The 22,993-nt window shown below is 42.4% G+C and overlaps 1 protein-coding gene across 3 annotated transcripts in view; it reads left to right on the forward strand.

Annotated features, from left to right (window-relative positions):
- The window catches only part of BICD1 (BICD cargo adaptor 1), a 263,984-nt gene that overhangs the window by 170,127 nt on the left and 70,864 nt on the right, over nt 1-22,993 (forward strand). For all 3 annotated transcript variants that reach the window (XM_023208955.2, XM_023208956.2, XM_023208957.2), the window contains exon 3: nt 9,529-9,681. In XM_023208955.2, the coding sequence (XP_023064723.1) occupies nt 9,529-9,681 (153 nt within the window). The remainder of the gene's footprint in view (nt 1-9,528; nt 9,682-22,993) is intronic.

The following is a 22,993-nucleotide window of genomic DNA, read 5'->3' on the forward strand; positions in this document are numbered from 1 at the left end:
GATAGTAAGCAGGGGTTTGTTACCCACCTAACCAAGCTATTATTAGTATCTAATGTGACAATGGGTATAATTAATTTATAAACGACTAAGATCATTATAACTGGAAGGCAGTGTTATTTTTAATATATGACTCTTTGTGTGGTGACAAGTGTTCATCTGTATTTTTTCTTCTTGCCAATAGTGAAGGAAATTTATGATTCCTGCATAAAGAAATATTTTAATGTTAATTAAAATAAACTATAAGAACGCTGCTATACTCAGGTGCAATGCAAATAATGAGTTGAGTCTATCCCTGCCTTCTCAGGCCAATCCCCTCTCCCCTGAGGAGCTGGGACTCAGCTCCCTGGAGGTGAAAAGCTGAAGCTTTTCCCTGTTGTGCCATTTTCTCCCCTTTCTCTCATGCATTGTTTTTCTTACTCTGATTATTCTTGATGGGAGTTTTTAGCAGAGCTCAGCATCATCTTATCCCAGGAAGAAAAAAAAAAAAAATTGTAGGAGAAAATGTATGATGAGTGGTGCAAAAAACAACAGTTGCAATCTTTTAAATTTATTGTGGAATTAAAGAACATGCCCCTAGAACATAATCGCTGGCAATTCAAAAACCAAGGATTTTTAGCAAAATAAATAAGACCAGTTTTCTTCCTCTGGGCCTTGTGTCTGTTTATCTCAGTGAGTCTTTCACCTGATCTTTGCAGCCCAAACTCTTCCTTTTCCTTTATTAGCATCGGGAGTTTTCATTAGTTATTTTACGAGTTGTTAGTGATCCTCAATAGCTTTGCTGTGGACTTAAATGTTCTTGACATTAACTGTTTCACTGCATAAGATTTTATGGTTAATTCCCAGAGTATATAAGCCAGATTATTGGCTGTTATATTTTTTTACAATGTATATATTCCCATTTCAGAATCTCTTGTATCTTAACATTTTTCTTTACAATTTTATATAAATGATTGGCATCCAGTTCACTGGGCTTCCTGATATCTTTTTTATACACGTTAAATAAGGAAAAATAAGTAAATATATATATATCAGTTGCTCAGTTGATAGATTTTTCAAGAAAGAAAAAAATTAAGATAATATGTTTCTACAAAAAAAGAATTTAATGAAATACTGCAATTTGACTTTATAGCCAAATTAGGGGAACACTACTCTTTTTCATTCTATACTTATTCCACACTATGCTCTAAGTATTGCCCAAGGAACAGAAGACAGAAACCAAGTAACTTGATAATATATTGAAGAAGAATTATAACAGGTCACGTTATTTCAGAGATTTAGGTGTATTTTATTTCAAAGTGCATTGTTCTCCCTTTGTGCCTCCTTCTCAAATAACACAACACAGGAAGCTCTCATCTATGTAAAAATATTTTTGTGTGTGATTAACCACTTGTATACCTGTTTTATTATTCATTCCATGGTCATCGGGGCCTAAAATGTGCCAGGTATTAGGGACATAGGATAACAAGACAGAAAAGGATCATTATATTCAGATGCAAAAAGAAATATAATAAATATAAAATATATAAAAAGTAAGTAACCAGTTTCAAATAATAATCAGTGTCATTCTGTTAACACTTATTTTCTGAGTACATACTCTATGCTAAATACTGACCTATAAAGTAACTCTGATGGGAGAGTAGAGGGGGAGGGGAGCTATTTTATATTAGTTGCTCAGGGAAGGTTTCTCTGAGGAGATGATAAATAACAAGTAAAAGCGGAAGAGTTTTTCAGCTGAGGTTCTGGGAGTCTGTGGATAGATTTCAGGTCTGTAAACTTGGATGGGAAAAATAATTACATCTTTATTTTCATTAAACTCAGACTGAAATTTAGCATTTTCTTCTATTTGAATGTAGACAAACAGACTACTACCTCAGTAGTAGCACTTGTTACTTTGTTACCAGTAGAAAGTATAGTTTTTTTTTTTTTTTTTTTGAGACTGAGTCTCCCTGTCGCCCAGGCTGGAGTGCAGTGGTGCAATCTCCGTTCACTGCAAGCTCAGCCTCCTGGGCTCACGCCATATTCCTGCCTCAGCCTCCCCAGTGACTGGGACTACAGGCACATGCCACCACGCCTGGCTAATTTTTGTATTTTTAGTAGAGATGGGGTTTCACCATGTTAGCCAGGATGGTCTCGATCTCCTGACCTTGTGATCCGCCCACCTCGGCCTCCCAAAGTTCTGGGATTACAGGCGTGAGCCACTGCGCCCGGCCAAAAGTATAGTTTTTTTAAATTATATCTTGGTTTTCACAGGTGTCTTGGAATGTTATCATTGCTTTGAAATTATGAGATTTCTTAGATGTGACACTAGATCTGATTCTAATTGTGTGAATAAAGAAGCACATGTATTACTGTATTGATTATATATTACTGGGTAATGAATGACCCACAATTTGGGAGCTTTAAACAATAACCCATGATTCTGTTGGTCAGCAGTTTGGGCTGTGCTCAGCTAGGTGGTTCTTTTGTTTTGTTTTATTTGAGACGGAGTCTCACTCTGTCACCCAGGCTGGAGTGCAGTGGTGCGATCTCGGCTCACTGCGAGCTCTGCCTCCCGGGTTCATGCCATTCTCCTGCCTCAGCCTCCTGAGTAACTGGGACTATAGGCGCCTGCTGCCATGCCCAGCTAATTTTTTGTATTTTTAGTAGAGATAGGGTTTCACTGTGTTAGCTAGGATGGTCTCGATCTCCTGACCTTGTGATCCACCCGCCTTGGCCTCCCAAAGTGCTTGGATTACAGGTGTGAGCCACCGCGCCCAGCCGAAAGTATAGTTTTTTAAAATTATGTCTCAGTTTTCACAGGTGTCTTGAAATGCTATCATTGCTTTGAAATTATGAGATTTCTTAGATGTGACACTAGATCTGATTCTAATTGTGTTAATAAAGAAGCACATGTATTACTGTATTGATTATTTATTACTGGGTAATGAATGACCCACAATTTGGGAGCTTTAAACAATAACCCATGATTCTTTTGGGCTGTGCTCAGCTGGGTGGTTCTTTTGTTTTGTCTTGTTTTGTTTTGTTTGAGACAGAGTCTCACTGTGTCACCCAGGCTGGAGTGCAGTGGTGCGATCTTGGCTCACTGCAAGCTCTGCCTCCCAGGTTCATGCCATTCTCCTGCTGCAGCCTCCTGAGTAGCTGGGACTACAGGTGCCCGCCACCACACCCAGCTAATTTTTTGTATTTTTAGTAGAGATGGGGTTTCACTGTGTTAGCCAGGATGGTCTCGATCTCCTGACCTTGTGATCTGCCTGCCTCAGCCTCCCAAAGTGCTGGGATTACAGGCATGAGCCACCACGCCCGGCCTCATCTGGGTGGTTCTTAAGGACTTGCTAGGATTGTTCATGTGGCTGCAGTCATCTGGCAGCCCCACTGGGCCAAATAGTCCAAGATGGCCTTCCTCCCATGCCCAGCAGCTGATGCTGGCTGCAGTTTGGGCCACATGATTCCAACAGGCTACCCTGGGGCTCTTCACATAGTCACAGTGTTACAAGACAGCAAGAACATGAGCCACAAAGCCCTTTGAGGCTCAGGCTCAGAACTCCCCAGCACTTCCACTGTCTTCTGCGGGTCAAAACAAATCCAAAGGCCAGCTCAGTCTATTTGAGAGGCAGTTCCATGAGTTGTGACTTCAGGGAAGTGTGATTAATTGGGGGCCATTACTATACTTACCTGTCACCTACCAAGTCCTAATTTTTTTTTTTTCTTTTTTTTCTGAGACATGGTCTCACTCTGTCACCCAGGCTGGAGTGTAGTGACATGATCATGGCTCACTGTACCCTTGAACTTTGGGGCTCAAGCAGTCCTCCCACTTCAGCCCCCTGAGTAGCTGGGACAACAAGTGTGCACCACCATACCTGGCTAATTTTTGCATGGTCTTTTTTTGTACAAAATAATCTTCTGGATGGGGCTCAACATGTTTCCCAGGCTGGTCTCGAACTCCTGAATTCAAGTGATCCTCTCATCTCAGCTTCCCAAAGTATGGGGGTTACAGGCATGAACCACTGTGCCCAGCATATGTCATAATTTTAAAAATTATTATAATAAGTTGGCCGGGCTTTGTGACTCACACTTGTAGTCCCAGCACTTTGGGAGGCCAAGGCAGGTGGATCACTTGAGGTCAGAAGTTCAAAACCAGCCTGGCCGACATGGTGAAATCCTATCTCTACTAAAAATACAGAAATTAGCCAGGTGAGGTGGCAGGCATCTGTAATCCCAGCTACCTGGGAGACTGAGGCACAAGAATCACTTGAACCTGGGAGGCGGAGGTTGCAGTGAGCCAAGATCGTGCCACTGCTCACCAGCCTAGGCGACACAGCAAGACCCTCTCAAAAACAAAATAATAATAATAATAGTAATAATAATAATAATAATAATAATAATAAAATAATATATATAAAAATAATTTTAATGTGATCAGTGTTTTTTATAATTTTGTCTTTTACACTTTTTAAAATATTATTCTGAGAAGAGGTTCATAGGCTTCAGCACTTTGTCAAAGAGGGTCATGGCACAATATGAGGTTAAGAGCCCTTGATCTAAAGTCAGGGAGTTCTGGAAAGAGGAGTAAAGAAGCCTCAAGGCAGATGCAAGCCGGCATGTCCAGTGGGATGGAGGAGCAGAAGGAAAGCTCCTGTGGCCAGAGCCAAAGATTGAGGGGCAGAGTGGTTGGAGACAGAGGTAGGACCAGATGTGACTTTGCTGAAAGCTTTTGAAACTTGCAGAGGGACCTTCACTTCCCCACTGCAACACACCACAGAGTGTGAAAAGCAGGTATTGCATGTAAATTGTATTTTGATTTTTTGGGGGGTCGTTACTAACTTTTTTCAGTTATCTAGGCAGAAATAAGGAAACTCCTTTTTGCTATTCCATGTATCTATTGTGATATCAGAGTCTGTTGTTTAGTTTTTTTGTTTGTTTGTTTGAGACAGTCTTGCTCTGTTGCCAGGCTGGAGTGCAGTGGTGCAATCTCAGTTCACTGCAACCTCCACCTCCTGGGTTCACTGATTCTCCTGCCTCAGCCTCCCGAGTAGCTGGGACTACAGCCTCCATGCCCAGCTAATTTTTGTATTTTTAGTAGAGACGGGGTTTCACCATTTTGGCCAGGATAGTCTCAATCTTGTCTCGATCTCCTGAACTCGTGATCCGCCCTCCTCGGCCTCCCAAAGTGTTGGGATTACAGGCGTGAGCCACTGTGCCCAGCCCCAGAGTCTGTTGTTTCTAAAGGATGATGACTGGGCAGTAGCTTTCTAGAGCTGGGAAAACCACATTTCAACAGGATTACATACCAATATTTACTATTTCATAAATCCAGGCATATTTGCTTAAAATAATCTCCTTTAGAGAGGCAAGAAACAGAAGACCATTTTTTGTTTGTTTTTAGGAAATTCATATCAGCCATTGGTAAGCTTCTTTTAAGTTGGCAAACTCTATTTTCAGAAGACTTCTATGTTGACACTTGTGACCTATAGTAGAACAGAATTGCTTTAAGAGATCAGCATTGATAAAAGCAGAGGGAAGCTGAAAAGGGAGGATTAGGCTAAAGTCAATTGGTGGAGTAGGCATAGGTGAATTACTAAAGTGTTGAAGAAATGACTCTGTTGGAGTTACCAGTTTATTATAATGAGAGCTAAAGTGAGAAACGCTAGACAGTCTAGAAGCATTCTAACAAGGAGCTCCAACCCCTTATGTATAAATGAGGTTATGTATAGTAGGTTGAAAGCAGGTTTCCAAAACAACCACTTAGTTTGTATAGCTTCAGGATTGATGATTACATTCCATAGGATATTACATTAAATTGATGAAATCTGCACATCTCCAGGGAAGTCCTTACTAGATAGCCAGTGAGCTTTTATGATGATAAGATACATAATGGATAAACATTTTCTGATGCCAAAAAAGCTTCGGCCCTGCTCTAGTTAGGATCTATATTCATATTATCACCAGGTCAAGTGTCTTGCAAACTTTCTTAGCTTTCAGTCTTATCAGACTGCAGTTCATGATGTGAGATATCAAAGACTCTCTCCTTAACCAAGCTTCAGTCATGCTCTGCTAATGTCTCTTTTGGACCAGGCTTGAACCTTGCTCCACCCCCAGCTTTGGCCTGCCCAGCCCAGCCTTAGCAAGGAATTCTGCTAAGTCATCTCCAAACCCTAGCTATCTAATTACCCTTGATATCTGATCAAGTTCTTCATCCTCCACCTTTTTGATGTTCAAGTCCTTGGACTGCCTTTAGCAAGAGTCCTGTTAGGCCAGCTGAGCAAGAATTCCCCTGCCCTTGATGTGTCCTTTCAGCAATTTCCCATCCTTTGACCTCCTCACGCTGTTCTTGGCTGTAAATCTTCACTTGCTCTTGCTGTTTCAGAGTTGAGCCCCTTCTTTTTCCCCTCCAATTGCAATGGTCTTGAATGAAGTCTTTCTTACCATTTTAACAAGTGTCAGAATAACTTTTTTAACGTTTGTCTTCATACACAGTCAACAACCCCTCATCCTCCCCAAAACTCTGAGCTAACATCACTACTTAGAGATTACAGTGTCTGCCTATTTTATTAGCTGGAACTACATCAGTGATTTTGGAGCTGAATTTTTCATTTTTTACATGTAAGATTATGTGTTTATAATTTATTGTTTTCACATAAGCATAAACAGAACTAGGAAGAGCTGTACTCAGGAGTCAAGTCAGAAGAAAAAACATCACGATGTTCAAATAGGCAACTGAACATGTCTCTGAAAACCAGAGGCAAAGGTAGTTATTTATAGTTAACATCTGTAGAATATGGGCCGTGTGTGGTGTGGCTCACGCTTATAATCCCAGCACTTTGGGAGGCCAAAGCAGGAGGATTGCTTGAGCCCAGACATTCGAGACCAGCTTAGGCAACATGGCGAGACCGTACCTCTACAGAAAATTTAAAAATTAGCTGGGCGTGGTGATGTGCATCTGTAGGCCCAACTACTCAGGAGGCTGAGGTGGGAGGATCACTTAAGCCTGGGAGGTCAAGGCTACATCGAGCTGTGATCGAGGTACCTGGGCAACAGAGCAAGACCTTGCCTCTACCCAAAAAAAAAAAAAAAAAAACAATTAAATTTGTAGAAGGCTGGGCACAGTGGCTCACACCTATAATCCCAGCACTTTGGGGGCTGAGGCAGAAGGATTGCTCTCAGGAGTTTAAGACCAGCCTGGGCAACATGGTGAAATACCATCTCTACAAAAAAATACAAAAATTAGCCAATCGTGGTGGTATACACCTGTAGTCCCAGCCACTTAGGAGGCTGAGGTGGGAGAATCGCTTGAGCCTGGGAGGTCAAGGCTGCAGTGAGCCGTGATCATGCCACTGCACTGTAGCGTGGGTGACAGAGTGACACCATGTCTTAAAAAAAAAGAAATCTGTAGAATATGAAGCAAGATGAGAGACATTTGAAAGCATATGTAGGAAAATCAGGTGTTCTAGAGCTGGCTGTCTGTTACGATAGAGACCTTTAAAATGTTTCTGGTGCTTGCAGATGTCACCCTACCCTCCCACAAAGATAACACTGCATTTACTTCTGTCACTAGAGATTAGTTTTGCGCATGTATTCTTTCCTTAGGGCTGCCGTAACAAAGTCTGGGTGGCTTTAAAACAACAGAAATTTATCGTCTCACAGTTCTGGAGGCCAGAAGTCAGAAATCATGCTGTCGGCAGGGCCATGCTCCCTCTGGCAGCCCTAGGGAAGGACCTTTCCTTGCCCTTCCTGGCTTCTGGTGTTTGCTGGCAATCCTTGGTGTTCCTTGGCGTGTAGATGGGTCACTTCAGTGTTTGCCTCCATGATCACGTGGCCGTCTTTTCCCTGTGTTTCTTCACATGGTCTTCCCACCCCACACGCAGAGTTATGTGTCAGTTTCTGTGTGGCTGAATTTCCCCTTTTTAAAAGACAGCAGCCCTATCGGATTGGGCCTACTCTAATGATCTCATTTTAATTTTTACCTTTGTAAAGACCCTGGGAGTTAGGACTTCAACATGTCTTTTTTGGGAGACAATTGAACTTACATAGCATGTTTTTGAACTTTACATGCAGAATCATTTTGTATGTAGTCATTTGCATCTGGCTTATTTCAGTCAATATATTAGTGAGATTCAGCCGTGTTGCCGTAGCAGTTTCTATTCATCGTCAGTCCTGCCCACCACTATATCAAGGCTCCGCAGACTATGGTGTGAAGGCCAAATGCATCATGACTCATTTTTTTCCCTTATGGAGATCTAGGAATTACATAAGAAAACGTGGTTTTTGGTTTCTATGGTACTTTTTTGCATATTTCTGTTTGTTTGAGTTGGAAACAAATCTAATTAATCCTTAATTAAAAGAAAATTTTATATCCCATCTTTCCATGACTGTGAATATGTTACATGTATAAATGTTTATATCTACTATGTGGTCATTATACAGTTTGAACTAAAACATAGCTTATACTTGCCACATAAGTTTATGGAAAAAGTTAAATATTTTTCTTAATTGATTGATTTCTATCCTGTAACTTTACACATAAGACCTGGTAATACAAGCTTGTTGTTAAAAAAATAATAATAATTGAAATTATCCAGAAGGACATAAAATCAAACTAATACGCTCCTCTGCTTATCCCTGTGGCTTGCCCAGTCTAATCCGTTATAAATCACCACTATTCACAGTTTTCTGGATATTCTTACAAATATTTTTTCTGACATGGAAGTGTGCATGTATCTGTGTATGTGTATGTTCCCTGTATTTCTAACATACCTGGGATCCTAATATGCATACTAATCTATAACTTGTTTTGTACATTTAATAATATATTATGATTACATTTCCATTTTAGTACAATGAAGTTTCTCTTCATTCTTTTTTTCTATTTTTTAGATGGAGTCTTGCTCTGTCACCCAGGCTGGAGTGAAGTGGCCTAATCTCGGCTCACTGCAACCTCCGCATCCTGGGTTCAAGCAGTTCTCCTTTCTCAGCCTCCCGAGTAGCTAGGATTACAGGTGCCCACCACCACACCTAGCTAATTTTTTTTTTTTTTTTTTTGTATTTTCAGTAGAGACAAGGTTTCACCATGTTGGCCAGGTTGGTCTCGAACTCCTGACCTCAGGTGATCCACCTGCCTCAGCCTCCTAAAGTGCTGGGATTACAGGCGTGAGTCACTGCACCCAGACTTTCTCATTTCTTAAAAATAATTTAATAATGTTCCATTCAATGGATGCATGATAACATGTTCCCCAAACAGCAAACATTTATACTGTTTCCAATTTTTTGTGTAAGTATACATGGATTTATTTATCTTTTTATTTACTTCTATGAAAACATTTAAGAATGATTTTTAGATGTTGAATTGCTGGGTAATATATATGTGCTTTTAAGTTTTTGGCAGATACCACTAAATTGCCATTCGAAAAAAAGGCAGTAACAATTCACACCGCATGAGGTGTTTTTATTATTATTTTTAACTACCAGGACTTTACACCTTGTAAAATCTGCAATAAGAGAGTAATGTATTGACTGTTTACTCTGTTGTTTCAGAACAATGAGATGGTGGAGCTACAGAGAATACGGATGAAGGATGAAATCCGAGAATATAAGTTCCGAGAGGCACGGCTCCTTCAGGACTATACTGAATTGGAAGAAGAAAATATCACGTTGCAGAAACTAGTGTCCACGTTGAAGCAGAACCAGGTAAGGTTTAAGAAATTTTTTGAGTTATACTGAAGATGGATCTACATCTTCTGACCACTAGGGTTAAATCTCCTCTTCATTTCTCAGGAAGGAACTTGTCAAAATTTATTGTTTACTCTTTAATCTTCTCTCTATAACATTTATGTACTGAAATGTCCCAACCCTCCTATTTCAGCTAAAATATAGAAGGAAAAAATACACCTGTAAGTAGTATAGTGTACACTAAAGTTTTATTGAATAAGAAAAAGAATTTTAGTTTTTATTTTAGTTCTGCATTCATTTATTTTCATAAGCCAAATGTATTGTAACAAATTTAACCTGACAACTTCTCATTAAAAGCCTGAGTCTTAGCCGGGCGTGGTGGTATATGCCTGTAATCCCAGCTACTTGGGAGGCTGAGGCAGGAGAATCGCTTGAACCTGAGAGGTGGAGGTAGCAGTGAGCACAGATTCTGCCACTGCCCTCCAGCCTTAGTGACAGAGTGAGACTCTGTCTTTAAAAAAAAAAAAAAGCCCGGGTCTGTACACTTGTCTACGAGCTTAAGGTCTTCCTATGATGACTGGTCTCTCATGCCCTAAAAATTTTTTTCTGTAAATTGCTTTCAAATAATAGAGGGAAATGGATTATGAAGTATAAATCAAGAAGAGCAAAATGATAAGAAAAAGAGGCCGGGCGTGGTGGTTCACACCAGTAATCCCAGCACTTTGGGAGGCCGAGGTGGGTGGATCACCTGAGGTCAGGAGTTTGAGACCAGTCTGGCCAATATGATGAAACCCTGTCTCTACTAAAAATACAAAAATGTGCCAGGCATGTTGGTGGGCGCCTGTAATCTCAGCTACTCAAGAGACTAAGGCAGGAGAATTGCTTGAACCCGGGAGGCGGAGGTTGCAGTGAACCGAGATTACATCACTGCACTCCAGCCTGGATGACAGAGTGAGACTCCATCTCAAGAAAAAAGAAAAAGAAAATGCCTGTTTTCTTTTTCAGCTGTAACCTGACTACAAAGTTACATTCATACATTTAAATAATTTTTTTGCTGTAATGGGGCTTTGATAGCTTAATTTTCCTGATTGGTTTGCATTGTGGATTTTCAGAGCTATTAATAATTATTGAATCTGTAATTTTAGAAGAATTTATTTATGAATACAGTTGAATCAAGTAGTTAAGCAAAGGTGAATTGGATGTTCAAGTTCTTTTCAAGGTGCTTCCTCAGCAACACCTCTATTCTGGTCTAAATGCCGTTGCCACCTCTCAGTTCAGATCAGCAGCCTATGTGCCAGGTGCCGTGCTAGGCTGGACAGACACAAGAATCTGTAGGGCATGATTCTTGTCCTGTGTAAACTTAGAAGCCAGCCCAGATGTATGCTTTTACCTCACTCCCTTCCTGAGTTGGTATCTACATGATACATTGATTGATTGATCAATTGATAGACAGATATAATGTTTTGATAGATATAAGCATTAAAAGGGAAAAGAAAAAAATCTAGAAGAGAAAAATCCATGTAGTGGCACAATTAAAATTTGATTTCTTTTTTTTTTTTTTTTTTGCGACAGAGTCTTGCTCTGTTGCCCAGGCTGGAATGCAGTGGCGCGACCTCCACCTCCTGGTTCAAGCAATTCTCTTGCCTCAGCCTCCCGAGTAGCTGGGATTACTAGCATGAGCCACCACACCCAGCTAATTTTTGTAGTTTCAGTAAAGACAGGGTTGTACCATGTTGGCCAAGCTGGTCTTGAACTCCTGAGCTCAAGCAGTCCGCCCGCCTCAGCCTCCCGAAGTGCTGGGATTACAAGCACGAGCCACAGCGCCTGGCCAAAATTTGATTTCTGATCATTGTCACTTCCCCCAGATTTGGAGTGCTGGGGGGAAGGCATGTAGGGGGACAGTTTCAGTCCATCAAAAAAGGGCTACTGGAGTATCCCTGTGTGTTTCTGCCTCATTCCTTCTGTAAGCTGTGAATCCTCATATGTGTGCTGAGGGCTGGCCATTCCAGAGGTTCCCCAGGTCTTGATTTGGCTGGGAAAAGTGAGCACACAGTGGAGAAATGTAGACTCAGAAAAATGCATTTGTAAAGATGCTTCTCGAATACTTTTTAAAATAAGAAGGGTTTTGTTTGTTTGTTTGCTTGTTTTTGAGACGGAGTCTTGCTCTTTCACCAGGCAGAAGTGCAGTGGCATGATCTTGGCTCACTGCAACCTCTGCCTCCCGGGTTCAACCGATTCTCCTGCCTCAGCCTCCTGAGTAGCTGGGACTACATGCATGTGCCACCACGCCTGGCTAATTTTTTATATTTTCAGTAGAGACGGGGTTTCACTGTGTTAGCAAGGGTGGTCTCCATCTCCTGACCTCGTGGTCCGCCCACCTCGGCCTCCCAGAGTGCTGAGATTACAGGTGTGAGCCACTGTGCCTGGCCTAAGAAGGGTATTTTTTGTGGTCCTTTTTTTGGTTATTGATGAAGCACATAGAGGATTTGAAACAAATTTACTTGAAGTGCAACTATTTAAAGTGGCCCTTCCTTCCCGATTCCTACACTCCTCCCTGCTCTCTAGAGCATGGTGAGAGCACCACCAGCAGCCTCCTTGGAGAGCCTTCCATGACCGCATGTGTAGACTGATGGACTCAGGAGGTTAATGAAGGCCAGTATTAGATATTCTTGAAAGACTGCCAAGGTATCCCTTGAGTATTCATTAACCCAGATGCCATTTCTGGGAGAATTTGTACTGTCATTCCTGTTGTGAGTTTCCCCATGCCCTCCTTCCAGTAATTGAAACATGGGATCCAATGGTTAACTCAGAAGTTTTTTAGAAAGGAGGGGGAACTTACACATTTTTTATTTCCAACATGCCATATGCTGATTTTCGCAATTAAGTGTCTAATTAATTCATTCAAAATCATTTTCTACACAGAGCGCCATTCTGGTTTATTCCCTGAAATTGGAGGAACTGAAATGCCACAAGTCTCTCCCAGCTAAGAAAATGCTGTGTTTGTTTCCCGTTGAAATTGATCTTTATTTATAGATGCTAGCATCTATCATAAACTCTTTCTAATCAATAAAGGTTTTTGGTTTTTTAGGTTTTCTTGAGACAGGGTCTTGCTCTGTCACCCAGGCTGGAGTGCAGTGGCTTAATCTCGGCTCACTGCAACCTCCACCTCCTGGTCTTGTGACTCGGCCTCCTGAGTAGCTGGGATTACAGGCGTGTGCCACCAGGCCCAGCTAATTTTTGTATTTTTAGTTGAGACAGGGTTTTGCCATGTTGGCCAGGCTGGTCTCAAGTGATCCGCCCACCTCGGCCTCCCAAAGGGCTGGGATTACAGGCATGAACCACCATGCCTGGCCCTAATTAATGAAGTATTAAGTACAATGTTTTATGTACAAATGCCACAGAGTTTTTTGTTGTTGTTGTTTGTTGAGACAGAGTCTCGCTCTGTCGCCCAGGCTGGAGTGCAGTGTTGGGATCTCAGCTCACTGCAAGCTCCGCCTCCCGGGTTTACGCCATTCTCCTGCCTCAGCCTCCCGAGTAGCTGGGACTACAGGCGCCCGCCACCTCGCCCGGCTAGTTTTTTGTATTTTTTTGTAGAGACGGGGTTTCACCGTGTTAGCCAGGATGGTCTCCATCTCCTGACCTCATGATCCGCCCGTCTCGGCCTCCCAAAGTGCTGGGATTACAGGCTTGAGCCACCGCGTTTTTTAAAGAGGTGATAATGAGTAGCATTCAGTCACAAAATTGGGTTGTGTTACTTTGTACTGAGGTTCCCCATGTGTTGTATAGTCCTTCAGCCTGGTTTGATGTTTCTCTAAACAGCAAAGCTATTACCATTTTAAAATGCTTAGTTCAAAGAATTTTCCCTTCTGAAGTATTATTTTTCTTTTAGCTATTTATTGATTATTTTCTAAGTACAGTGTAATTATTGTTTAAGTAACACCTCTTTCTATAGTCTATTTATTCATTTGTTTACATTCCATTTCCTTCCATTAACATACAGCACCTACGATAGAGCCTGATCCATAGTAGATATTAAATAAATACTTATTGAAAGAATAAAAAAACTGGCCAGGCACTGTGGCTCAAGCCTGTAATCCCAGCACTTTGGGAGGCTGAGGAAGATCACTTGAGTCCAAAAGTTCGCGACCGGCCTGGGCAACATAGGGAGACCTCATCTCACAAAAAAAAAAAAAAAAATTAACCAAGTGTGATGATACACACCTGTGGTCCCAGCTACTTGGGAGTCTGAGATGGAAGGATTGCCTGAGCCTGGGAGGTTGAGGCTGCAGTGAGCTGTGATCACACCTCTGTACTCCAGCCTGAGCGATAGAGTGAGTCCCTGTCTCAAAAAAAAAAAAAAAAAAAAAAAAAAAGCAACAATTCATTCACACTTCTATTATGAAACATTTCCTCCAATGTCAGGTAATAATATATAAAAATATCACCCCAGGGGCAATGGCGCATGTCTATAATCCCAGCACTTTGGGAGGCCGAGGTGGGTGGATCACAAGGTCAGGAGTTCGAGATCAGTCTGGCCAACATAGTGAAACCCTGTTTCTACTAAAAATACCAAAAAAAAGTAGCCAGGCATAGTGGCGGGTGCCTGTAGTCCCAGCTACTCGGGAGACTGAGGCAGGAGAACCACTTGAACCTGGGAGGCAGAGGTTGCAGTGAGCTGAGATCACGCCACTGCACTCCAGCCTGGGTGACAGAGTGAGACGCCGATCTATCGCCAAAAAAAAAAAGGCCGGGTGCGGTGGCTCATGCCTGTAATCCCAGCACTTTGGGAGGCCGAGGCGCATGGATCACCTGAGGTCGGGAGTTCAAGACCAGCCTGACCAATATGGAGAACCCCGTCTCTACTAAAAATACAAAATTAGCCAGGCGTGGTGGCGCATGCCTGTAATCCCAGCTACTAGGGAGGCTGAGGCAGGAGAATCACTTGAACTTGGGAGGTGGAGGTTGCAGTGAGCCAAGATTGTGCCATTGCACTCCAGCCTGGCCAACAAGAGTGAAACTCCGTGTCAAAAAAAAAAAAAAAAAAAGAAAGAATAACATAAGGTAATATCATAAAAAACCTAGGAAATGTATTCAATTCAGTTTTATTTCATTTAACCAGTATTTCAGGGGTATCTCTCTATGAGATCATTTACTTTTTAGAGACAAAAGATATAGTCACTGGCTCAAAGAGCTTGTAGTCCCAGTAGCAATTTGTGTAAATGAATATTAAAGCCATATGTTAGGTTTCGCGACATAGGGATAGATTAAGATCTTTAGAGTTCCTAAGCTCTGAAAGGATTGTGATATCTAACCTTGACCCTCATGTAGTTAAAAATAAAGTTATTAAACTATGAAGTTGCTATAAGGAATGCTAATAAAGCACTTATTTTTCCTATGATGACTGCTTTGATGTTGTCTTTAAAATATCAAACACCAGTTTTAAGTCCCTTCTTGTTCTGTTTCTTGCTTCCTCTGCCTTGCTGGGGCTCTAATCATATAGTGCAGCCTCGCAACAATGGCACAGAAAGGAGTGATGAGTTTGCCTTAGTGGGCACCAAAGACTTCACAGTTAGGATGAGATTCTTAACTTAGGTCTTAAAAGAGGAATAAGAGTTTTCCAGGTGACAGCCTTTTCCCAGGCCGAGAAACATGAAACAGCTGGGTGAATAGTAGGAGCTTGTACCACATTTGAGTGAGTGGTGTGAGTGAAGCTGCCCAGACAGAAAGAGATCAGGGCCAGGCGCAGTGGCTCACACCTGTAATCCCAGCACTTTAGGAGGCCAAGTCACGAGGATCAGTTGAGGAGTTTGAGACCAGCCTGGGCAACATAGTGAGACCTTGTGTCCACAAAAAAATTTAAAAAATGAGGCAAGAGGATGACTCGAGTGCAGGAGGTTGAGGCTGCAATGAGCCATGATTATGCCACCAGACTCCTGCCTGGGTGACATAGCAAGAGATCAGGTTTTACGGGAAATCTAGGCCATCAATTGAATAAATACTACTGAATTTTAAACTCTGCCATGCAAACTAAATTAATGTCTTCATGTCAAGCCCGGAGTTAGCGAGCTTTTTCTGTAAAGGGCCAGATAGTAAGTATTTTAGGTTTTGCAGGCCATATGATCTCTCTTGCAACTACCCAGCTCTGCTCTGGTAAAAGCAGCCATAGACAATATGTAAACAAATAAATGGGAGTGTGTCCCAGTAGAACTTTCTACACAAAAATAGGTGGTGGGGTGCGTTTGCTCCAGAGTACATACTATTGTTGGACAACCTCTGGTCTAGGCCATCAGTTTAACAAAGACTGCAGCATAGCAGGTCTACAGTGCAAACTAATGTCTCCAAATATAAGCTTATCACATAATCTGGGGCAGTCAGAGGGTTGGTTGAAATACTAGGAAAGGTTGGAAAGAGGTGTCCTATGTTGTCCAGGGAAAAAAAAGGAAAGGTCAGGAGGAGGATGACTTTACAGTATGTGTGTGTGTATATATATATATATTTATATGTGTGTGTGTGTGTGTGTGTGTGTGTGTATTTTTTTTTTAGACAGAGTCTAGCTCTGTTGCCCAGGCTGGAGTGCAGTGGCACAATCCTGGCTCACTGCAAGCTCCGCCTCCCGGGTTCACGCCATTCTCCTGCCTCAGCCTCCCAAGTAGCTGGGACTACAGGCGCCTGCCACCACGCCCAGCTAATTTTATTTATTTATATTTTTTATTTTTAGTAGAGACGGGGTTTCACCGTGTTAGCCAGGATGGTCTCTATCTCCTGACCTTATCATCCGCCCACCCCAGCCTCCCAAAGTGCTGGGATTACAGCCGTGAGCCACTGCACCCAGCCCGACTTTAGAGTATTTAAGCAGGCCTGGAAGAAACCATGACACAAGAAAACACACTGTTGTCCGAAGAATTTCCAAGTTGCCTTTCTTATAACCACACTGAGGGCAATCCTTGCTTCTCCTTTCATAAGGGGGTAAAGGCCCTTCTGATTTCCATACTCCTTAATCCCAAGTCACCTGCAAAACAGTTAATCATGTTGAGTGTGCTTTTATGGATGCCTGTGTTCCTCTACACTTCATCCTGTTTCCCCCTGCTTCCTTGCTAACAATTGAGATTCCTATAATCAGAGAATGAACCTTTCATTCACTACCAGAGATAAAGTGAAAAATGCACGTTTTTGCTTGAGGTAACAATCTAGTTGAAATGCAGTCAGTCAGCAAGTGTAAAGGAAAGGTGGCTGGATCCTGTAGTGTGGGAAAGGTTGTTTGCTAGGTGGAAAAGGTTGAAGAGAGCCAGTCACAGGGCAGGAGCAGCAAACTCAAGTGACCACAAGCAGCTCATAAATAGCATTAAGTATAAGATGTAAAGAAAAAGTAGAGGCCAAATGCAGTGGTTCACGCCTATAATCCCAGCATTTTGGGAGGCTGAGGGTGGAAGGATTGCTTCAGTCCAGGAGTTTGAGACCAGCCTGGGCAACATGGTAAAACCTTGTCTCTACAAAAAAAAAGAAAGAAAAAGAAAGGAAAAAAGCCAAGCATGGAGGTATGCGCCTGTGATCCCAGCTACCCAGGAGGCTGAGGTGGGAGGATTGATTGAGCCTGGGAGATGAAGGCTCTAGTGAGCTATGATCAAGTTACTATACTCTAGCCTGGGCAACAGAGCAAGACCATGTCACAAACAAACAAACAAACAAAAGAAAAAGTGGATGCAAAAGGAACAGCCAGTGCTCACTTACAGGTGATTTTTGTCTTCTGTGAAGGTAGGCCCCGTGTTGCCTGAATTTTTTATTTTTTTATTTTTATTTATTTATTTTTTTTGAGACGGAGTCTTGCTTAGTCGCCCAGGTTGGAGTGCAGTGGCACAGTCTTGGCTCACTGCCAGCTCTGCCTCCTGGGTTCACGCCATTCTCCTGCCTCAGCCTCCCTAGTAGCTGGGACTACAGGTGCCCGCCACCATGCCACACTAATTTTTTTGTATTTTTAGTAAAGACATGGTTTCATCATGTTAACCAGGATGGTCGTGATCTCCTGACCTCGTGATCCGCCAGCCTCGCGTCCCAAAGTGCTGGGATTACAGGCGTGAGCCACCACGCCCAGCCCAACTTTTGAATTTTTTAAAAAAGAAGTTCGAAGTTTTCAAATGTTTGTGAAATCATCAGTTTTCTAAATATTGGCAATCAATTCCAAAAGTTTTATAATGTGTTACAAGCCAAATAAAGCACATCCGTAGGCTCGACGGTCTGTGACCACCACTTGTGATCTCTGCTCTAAAGCATCTGATATCTGAATTGGTGGAAGGGACATGGGAGCACACACCTGCCCAGGGAGCCCACTAGAGTACAGAATGCAAACACAGGGACACATGCCTTTGAGCAGGTCGCTGATAGCCAGGGGCTGTCAAGTTATTATGTGTCCCAGGCCAAGTAATAAGTTCTTGGACTTTTGAAAAGTTATTTCATTTCCCTGCCATCATGTTTGTAACATGCGTTTATAGTGCCCAGTTATCATTTTTCCCAAAGTGTGATTTTTCTCCCATGAAGTACTCATCATCTTAAGTAATGTAGTTGATATGAACCCAGAAATTCCTACTTGATTAGGAGGCAGTTATTGGTAGTATGCCATTGATAGATTTGTTAATTTTTTGTTATATTTATTCAAATGCGTATTCATGGTAGAACAATTAGCACTTTCTAGTTTTCATTCTAAATAATGGACATTATAAATAATGGTCTCCAATATTGTCTGAGTAATTCTATCAGGGACATGTTGAAATTCCAATGACTTTTTTTTTTTTTTTTTTTTTTTTTGCCTTAGAGGCATGTTTTGTACATAATGTATTTTTTTTTCCTTTTTTTCTCAAGACAGAGCCTCACTCTGCCACCCAGATTGGAGTGCAGTGACACTATCAGGTCTCACTGCAGCCTTGACCTCCCTGGGCTCAAGTGATCCTCCCACCTCATCCTCCGGAATAGCTGGGACTTTAGGTGCACGCCACCACACCTGGCTAATTTTCTTATTTTTTGTAGAGATAGGGTTTCATTATGTGGCCCAGGTTGGTCTCAAACTCCTGTGCTCAAGCAATTCACCTGCCTTGGCCTCCCAGAGTGCCGAGATTACAGGCCTGAGCCACCGTGCCCAGCCCTCATAATTCATTTCATACACCATAGTGTGGTGAGCACATTCTTTCACTGAAATAACAGTATCCATATTCACATATACAACTAGCATTGTTAGAAACATCTGCTGGGGGGGCGGAGCAAGATGGCCGAATAGGAACAGCTCCAGTCTCCATCTCCCAGCCCGAGCGACACAGAAGACCGGTGATTTCTGCATTTTCAACTGAGGTACTGGGGTTATCTCACTCGGGAGTGCCGGACAATCAGTGCTGGTCAGCTGCTGCAGCCCGACCAGCGAGAGCTGAAGCAGGGCGAGGCATCGCCTCACCTGGGAAGCGCGAGGGGGAAGGGAGTCCCTTTTCCTAGACAGGGGAACTGAGACACACAACACCTGGAAAATCGGGTAACTCCCACCCCAATACTGCGCTGTAAGCACACCGGCACACCAGGAGAATATATCCCATACCTGGCCGGGAGGGTCCCACGCCCACGGAGCCTCCCTCCTTGCTAATACAGCAGTCTGCGGCAATCCAACCGCAAGGCAGCAGCGAGGCTGGGGGAGGGGCGCCCGCCATCGCTGAGGCTTAAGTAGGTAAACAAAGCCGCTGGGAAGCTTGAACTGGGTGGAGCTCACACCAGCTCAAGGAAACCTGCCTGTCTCTGTAGACTCCGCCTCTGGGGACAGGGTACAGCTAAAAAATAACAGGGGAAGCAGCAGAGGCCTGTGCAGACTGTCTCTGTAGACTCCGCCTCTGGGGACAGGGTACAGCTAAAAAATAACAGGGGAAGCAGCAGAGGCCTGTGCAGACGCGAACGACTCTGTCTGACAGCTTTGAAGAGAGCAGTGGATCTCCCAACAGGGAGGTTGAGATCTGAGAAGGGGCAGGCTGCCTGCTCAAGTGGGTTCCTGACCCCTGAGTAGCCTAACTGGGAGACATCCCTCACTAGGGGCAGTCTGACACCCCACACCTCACAGGGTGGAGTACACCCCTGAGAGGAAGCTTCCAAAGCAAGAATCAGACAGGTGCACTCGCTGTTTGGCAATATTCTATCTTCTGCAACCTCTGCTGCTGATACCCAGACAAACAGGGTCTGGAGTGGACCTCAAGCAATCTCCAACAGACCTATAGCTGAGGGTCCTGACTGTCAGAAGGAAAACTATCAAACAGGAAGGACACCTATACCAAAACCCCATCAGTACGTCACCATCATCAAAGACCAGAGACAGATAAAACCACAAAGATGGGGAAAAAGCAGGGCAGAAAAGCTGGAAATTCAAAAAATAAGAGCGCATCTCCTCCTGCAAAGGAGCACAGCCCATCGCCAGCAATGGATCAAAGCTGGTCAGAGAATGATTTTGATGAGATGAGAGAAGAAGGCTTCAGTCCATCAAACCTCTCAGAGCTAAAGGAGGAATTACGTACCCAGCGCAAAGAAACTAAAAATCTTGAAAAAAAAGTGGAAGAATTGACAGCTAGACTAATTAATGCAGAGAAGGTCATAAACGAAATGACAGAGATGAAAACCATGACACGAGAAATACGTGACAAATGCACAAGCTTCAGTAACCGACTTGATCAACTGGAAGAAAGAGTATCAGCGATGGAGGATCAAATGAATGAAATGAAGCGAGAAGAGAAACCAAAAGAAAAAAGAAGAAAAAGAAATGAACAAAGCCTGCAAGAAGTATGGGATTATGTAAAAAGACCAAATCTACGTCTGATTGGGGTGCCTGAAAGTGAGGGGGAAAATGGAACCAAATTGGAAAACACTCTACAGGATATCATCCAGGAGAACTTCCCCAACCTAGCAGGGCAGGCCAACATTCAAATTCAGGAAATACAGAGAACGCCACAAAGATACTCCTCCAGAAGAGCAACTCCAAGACACATAATTGCCAGATTCACCAAAGTTGAAATGAAGGAAAAAATCTTAAGGGCAGCCAGAGAGAAAGGTCGGGTTACCCACAAAGGGAAGCCCATCAGACTGACAGCAGATCTCTCGGCAGAAACTCTACAAGCCAGAAGAGAGTGGGGGCCAATATTCAACGTTCTAAAAGAAAAGAATTTTCAACCCAGAATTTCATATCCAGCCAAACTAAGTTTCATAAGTGAAGGAGAAATAAAATCCTTTACAGATAAGCAAATGCTTAGAGATTTTGTCACCACCAGGCCTGCCTTACAAGAGACCCTGAAGGAAGCCCTAAACATGGAAAGGAACAACCGGTACCAGCCACTGCAAAAACATGCCAAAATGTAAAGACCATCGAGCCTAGGAAGAAACTGCATCAACTAATGAGCAAAATAACCAGTTAATATCATAATGGCAGGATCAAGATCACACATAACAATATTAACCTTAAATGTAAATGGACTAAATGCTCCAATTAAAAGACACAGACTGGCAAACTGGATAAAGAGTCAAGACCCATCAGTCTGCTGTCTTCAGGAGACCCATCTCACATGCAGAGACATACATAGGCTCAAAATAAAGGGATGGAGGAAGATCTACCAAGCAAATGGAGAACAAAAAAAAGCAGGGGTTGCAATCCTAGTCTCTGATAAAACAGACTTTAAACCATCAAAGATCAAAAGAGACAAAGAAGGCCATTACATAATGGTAAAGGGATCAATTCAACAGGAAGAGCTAACTATCCTAAATATATATGCACCCAATACAGGAGCACCCAGATTCATAAAGCAAGTCCTTAGAGACTTACAAAGAGACTTAGACTCCCATACAATAATAATGGGAGACTTCAACACTCCACTGTCAACATTAGACAGATCAACGAGACAGAAAGTTAACAAGGATATCCAGGAATTGAACTCATCTCTGCACCAAGCGGACCTAATAGACATCTATAGAACTCTCCACCCCAAGTCAACAGAATATACATTCTTCTCAGCACCACATCGCACTTATTCCAAAATTGACCACATAATTGGAAGTAAAGCACTCCTCAGCAAATGTAAAAGAACAGAATTATATCAAACTGTCTCTCAGACCACAGTGCAATCAAACTAGAACTCAGGACTAAGAAACTCAATCAAAACCGCTGAACTACATGGAAACTGAACAACCTGCTCCTGAATGACTACTGGGTACGTAACGAAATGAAAGCAGAAATAAAGATGTTCTTTGAAACCAATGAGAACAAAGATACAACATACCAGAATCTCTGGGACACATTTAAAGCAGTGTGTAGAGGGAAATTTATAGCACTAAATACCCACAAGAGAAAGCAGGAAAGATCTAAAATTGACACTCTAACATCACAATTAAAAGAACTAGAGAGGCAAGAGCAAACACATTCAAAAGCTAGCAGAAGGCAAGAAATAACTAAGATCAGAGCAGAACTGAAGGAGATAGAGACACAAAAAACCCTCCAAAAAATCAATGAATCCAGGAGTTGGTTTTTTGAAAAGATCAACAAAATTGACAGACCGCTAGCAAGACTAATAAAGAAGAAAAGAGAGAGGAATAAAATAGACGCAATAAAAAATGATAAAGGGGATATCACCACCGACCCCACAGAAATACAAACTACCATCAGAGAATACTATAAACACCTCTACGCAAATCAACTAGAAAATCTAGAAGAAATGGATAATTTCCTGGACACTTACACTCTCCCAAGACTAAACCAGGAAGAAGTTGAATCCCTGAATAGACTAATAGCAGGCTCTGAAATTGAGGCAACAATTAATAGCCTACCCACCAAAAAAAGCCCAGGACCAGATGGATTCACAGCTGAATTCTACCAGAGGTACAAGGAGGAGCTGGTACCATTCCTTCTGAAACTATTCCAATCAATAGAAAAAGAGGGAATCCTCCCTAACTCATTTTATGAGGCCAACATCATCCTGATACCAAAGCCTGGCAGAGACACAACAAAAAAAGAAAATTTTAGACCAATCTCCCTGATGAACATCGATGCAAAAATCCTCAATAAAATACTGGCAAACCGGATTCAGCAGCACATCAAAAAGCTTATCCACCATGATCAAGTGGGCTTCATCCCTGGGATGCAAGGCTGGTTCAACATTCGCAAATCAATCAACGTAATCCAGCATATCAACAGAACCAAAGACAAGAACCACATGATTATCTCAATAGATGCAGAAAAGGCTTTTGACAAAATTCAACAGCCCTTCATGCTAAAAACGCTCAACAAATTCGGTATTGATGGAACGTACCTCAAAATAATAAGAGCTATTTA

Source organism: Piliocolobus tephrosceles, chromosome 10 (assembly GCF_002776525.5).
Source record: "Piliocolobus tephrosceles isolate RC106 chromosome 10, ASM277652v3, whole genome shotgun sequence".
In the NCBI taxonomy this organism is placed as follows: Eukaryota; Metazoa; Chordata; class Mammalia; order Primates; family Cercopithecidae; genus Piliocolobus; species Piliocolobus tephrosceles.